The sequence below is a fragment of the Asparagus officinalis genome, chromosome 8 (assembly GCF_001876935.1).
Source record: "Asparagus officinalis chromosome 8, Aspof.V1, whole genome shotgun sequence".
Classification (NCBI taxonomy): Eukaryota; Viridiplantae; Streptophyta; class Magnoliopsida; order Asparagales; family Asparagaceae; genus Asparagus; species Asparagus officinalis.
In genome coordinates, this window is record NC_033801.1 from 45939819 (window position 1) to 45944823 (window position 5005).

At 37.6% G+C, this 5005-nt stretch overlaps 1 protein-coding gene across 1 annotated transcript; it reads left to right on the forward strand.

The window, feature by feature from the left end:
- LOC109820101 (probable monogalactosyldiacylglycerol synthase 3, chloroplastic) lies at window positions 272-3905 on the forward strand. The gene is made up of 6 exons (XM_020386172.1): window positions 272-391; window positions 552-724; window positions 1781-1942; window positions 2417-2846; window positions 3064-3138; window positions 3450-3905. The coding sequence occupies exons 1-6, from the start codon at window positions 308-310 to the stop codon at window positions 3708-3710; spliced, it is 1185 nt and encodes a 394-aa protein (XP_020241761.1). The 5' UTR covers window positions 272-307; the 3' UTR covers window positions 3711-3905.

Here is a 5005-nt window from a genome sequence, read left to right on the forward strand (position 1 = left end):
ACGAAGTAGTTAGGAAGCTGTGTCCCTCTCGGCCTCTCTTTTGATTTGTTCGCCATGGTGATGCCTGTCGTGTCGCCGAGGCGTTCCCTAAGGGACACGGTGTACAAGAGTAGTAGTACTATGTCGTCGCATAAGGGGACCGCCAAAGGAGCGAAGGGGTGCGCGTCGTTTTAGCGGCGGGAAGGGAGGGAGGGGTATTGAAGGAGGGAGCGAGGAGGAGGAGCGAGGAGGAGGGGGTTTGGCTGCGGACGATGGAGCTGGGTTACAGCTACGGCGCGGCAGCGCAACCAAGAACGTTCTCATACTGATGAGCGATACGGGGGGCGGGCACCGTGCATCCGCCGAGGCGATCCGGGACGCCTTCAGGCTCGAGTTTGGTGGCGAGTACAGGGTAATTAAGAAATCACTTTTCTAAAGGTCAAAGAATTTCATCCTTCTTCATTGCAAAATCGCATGTTGATGATCTGTACCAGCGCTTTTGGAATTAGTTAGTTGTTCGAAATTTGGGTTGATTTTTATTTTTTATTTTTTTTTTATAACTTTCTTTTTAGGTATTTGTTAAAGATCTGTGTAAAGAGCATGCTGGGTGGCCAATGAACAATATGGAAAAATCCTATAAATTCATGGTGAAGCATGCAAGCTTGTGGAAAGTGGCCTTTCACGGTACTTCTCCAAGATGGGTTCATTGCCTTTATCTTGCCGCCATTGCTGCCTTCTACGCTAAGTACGTACAGTACTTCTTCCCTCTTAAAAATCCTCATCATTAATTTGCTAATGATTGGTTCCGAGTTGGTGATCGTCTCAATTTATAATTAATTGTTTAACAAAAGGTATCACTTTTTGCTTGCTTCCAGCTCTGCTGGAAACATGGGCAACCTGGCAAAGTCTCTGTACTTGTGTATTTTTTTCTGGCTGGGTGTTAAGTGCACATATATAAATGTAGTCATGGATTTGGAGAACTGTGGTCACTGGTGGACCGTGTGACTCATATCAATTTTAACGGTTTCGAACGAATAGAACTTTTCACACGACTTGACGAAGGGTCAAACACGACGGGTTCACCCCAAACTTGGTGTGTTGGGGTTTTAAAATATATGTAGATCAAGTTCAACGGAGCGGATCATCCACAATGTAGCTCGATCATGTGATTTTAGGCCGCGTCCTTAGATGATTATCTAAGGTGTCACCTTAGGAACACTTTTCCATATATATATATATATATATATATATTTTTTTCCTTGCACTTTTTATTTTCCTTTTTGTTTGTTGAGTGTCATAGTCATGGTTCCAGTCTGCGGCTTACAATAATATGGGTTTATTTATCCTTCTACGATTGAGCCAGACTTCAATGGTAGAGTCGCAGAGCTGACATCAATGGCAGAGTCGCAGAGGGAGTCTAAACTGTTTATATAATTTTTCTCCTTTACTTATTATGTTGATTAAAAATCATAATAAATCTAAAAGATGAACTTAGATTGTTGATAAGGATGGAATGTCACAACTTTAAACATATTGCAAATATATGGAGAAATTTGTCACATATTTGAATATATATGAACTTGTTCATATTGTTTCTCTATATGTGTAAAAAGAAGCCTCAATGTTGTTTTTCTCTTTAAATTTTGGATGTCTCTAAGAAAAATGCCCACTTAGATGAAATTGAATTTATCTTGTCAAAGTGTAAGAACTGAAAATATGTACTGATGAATTCTCATTCATTTTATAGAAAATGTGATTTATTTTCTTATTTGGTTGTTTAATTTTATTTGTGTGCTTGCAGGCAGGTTGAGGAGGGTCTAAAGAAGTACAAGCCAGACATCATCATAAGTGTTCATCCTCTGATGCAGCACATCCCTCTATGGGTTCTCAAATGGCAGGGCCTTCACAAGAGAGTAGTCTTCATGACTGTCATCACTGACCTCAACACTTGCCATCCCACTTGGTAAATTTCAACGAAAAACTTGTTTGAAGATCCAAATTTCAGATTCTAATGATCATGACATGAAACAAGTACAGTTCTGTTGAATTTAGCCGGTGCATGTATATTGTATATACAACTAGTTCTCCTTTTGTAGGATTGAGACAGAGGGCACTAGATGCATCAATTAGTAGAAATGATACAATTATGTTACCGAGATTTTGTAGGATTGAGATAGAGGCCACTAAATGCATCAATTAGAAAAACGTGATAAGATTATATTACTGAGGTAGGCATAAAATAAGTTGGTTGGAAACAATTAAGAGAAATGTAACAACACTTAACTTATCGGAGGAGTTGACCTAGAATAGAATGAAAGAATAGGATTCATATAGTGGACTGCAAATTTTGGAATAAGACTATACAATAAGATTTCCTTGACAAATAAGAGATAAATCTTTTCCTAACTAACTGTCAAGAGTTTTTCAATCTTTTCAGGTTCCATGACGGTGTCACAAGATGCTATTGCCCTTCAGACGAGGTTGCCAAAAGAGCATCGCTCGATGGCCTGGATCCATCTCAAATATGTGTATTTGGTCTACCAATACGCCCATCCTTCTGCCGTGCAATTCTCTCAAAGAACGATCTAAGAGAAGAACTTGAAATGCACCATGAACTGCCTGCAGTTCTTTTAATGGGAGGCGGCGAAGGCATGGGTCCTGTAAAAGAGACTGCAAAGGTTCTTGGAGAATCACTATATAATGAAGAGCTCCACAGGCCAATTGGGCAGCTTGTGGTCATTTGCGGACGTAATCAAGCATTGAGAACTTCTCTACAGGAAATTCAGTGGAAAATACCTATCAAGATCAGAGGATTTGAGACCCAGATGGAGAAATGGATGGGAGCCTGTGACTGCATTATCACCAAGGTATTGTGCACGTTTTTGTGCTCCGTCTGAATACATGTGCATGAGATTGAGTTTGGATACCTATCGTTTTATAAATTGCGTGGTTCTGAGTATATTGTGAATGAACTTGATTTGGATACCTGTCAATATTCCGAAATTACATACTCCTTTGAAAATATTGTGAATGATGCTGATTGTATTAACCCGTCAGTTTTCTGAAAATATCCTGTGTTGATAGGCGGGTCCTGGAACGATTGCTGAGGCATTGATAAAGGGACTTCCAATCATCCTAAATGATTTCATCCCTGGCCAGGTCAGTGATGAATCCATGAACCAAACATAAAATTATATCAAACCTATTTAATATTATTTCGTGCATAACTCATTAGCATCAAGATTCATGTATACTTGCTTTAACTCCTAGTAGAGAACTGTTATTGTATTGAATCAATAGTCACATTCTGACATACCTTACTTTCTGAATTACTTCATGTATGCATCTGTAGACATATGCAAACAACAAATATTAGAATCCAAACATCATTACAGTGTAAATATCAACAAGCGCTAAAGATTTGCTATGATTATTCATTAATTTGACATGATATTTTTCCATCTCTGCAGGAAGTAGGAAATATCCCATATGTTGTCAAGAACGGGGCAGGAGTATTCTCCAAAAGTCCAAAGGAAACTGCAAGGCTAGTTGCCCAATGGTTCGGTCCAGACTATGAAAAGCTCAAGAAAATGTCTGAGAATGCACTAAACTTAGCGCAGCCAAATGCAGTTTTTGACATTGTGAAGGATATCAATGAGGTTGTGCAACAACGCGGCCCTCTGACAAGGATCTCCTACTCACTCACTTCGTCATTCATGTACCCGATATAATATCGTTTTGGTTTGGTTTGGTAGTGAATCTAACATAACTGAATTGATTTCTGACAAGTTTGATGAATTGTACAGGGAAAATTTTATGGCTCATTCTTTGGCCTCAAGTGGCTCTTTTTTTGGGCTTTGGGTGTGTTTGTGTTATTTTTTGTTTTAATGAAATGTGAATAACAATGTATCATCCCCTTTAGTATTTTTCTGCTCTTATTGATGTTAATGTACATCTTCATGTATGTTATCTGATGTCTAATGATCCATGTCATGAACAATCCTAAATCAGAATCACAAGATACAACAACAACAATAACCAAGCCTTTATCCCAAATGTTTGGGGTCGGCTACATGAATCCTATTTTTTCCATTCCATTCTGTTAAGGGTCATTTTCTCCGTTACGTTAGTCTTAATCATATCATTCTCAATTGCTTCTGACCAAGTCATTCTAGGTCGATCTCTAGATTTCCTAACCTCATTAATTCTAATATTATCACTTTTTCTAATCGGTGCATTAAAGGGTCTTCTTTGTACATGATCAAACCATCTTAATCTATTCTCTCTCATTTTATCCTCAATAGGCGCAATCTCTAATTTACTACGGATGCACTCATTTCTTATCCTATCTTTTAATGTATACCCACAAAATCATCGCAACATTCGCATTTCTGCTACACTCATTTTTTGAACATGTTTTTTTTCTAATTGCCCAACATTCTACCCATAAAGCATAGTTGGTCTTATAACCGTCCTATAGAATTTTTCATTTAGTTTCCTTAGTATTCTACGATTACATAAGACTTATGAAGCACTCCGCCATTTCAACCTTCCCGATTTGATTTGATGCACAGCATCATCCTTTATCTCACCATCAAGCCAAATAATAGATCCTACACAGCGAAAATAATTAGTTTTAGGTATTTCTTAGCCATCAATATGTACCACAGGCTCTCTTTTTTCTATTTTTACTAAGAATGCATTGTATATATATTCTGTTTTTATTTTACTAATTCTAAAACGTTTAGACTCAAGAGCTTGTCTCCATCTTTCTACTTTAGAAATAATGTTTCTTCTAGTTTCATAAACTAATACTATACCATCAGCAAATAACATACACTGTGGGATTTCATCCTGAATGTGCTTAGTAAGTTGGTCGATAACTAATGCAAAAAAGATAAGCACTTAAAACTGATCCTTGGTGTAAACATATGGTAATAGGAAATGGTTTAGTCTCTTCTTTATTAGTTCTTACTCTAGTTGTTACTCTATCATACATATTTTTAATCACATCAATATATATACT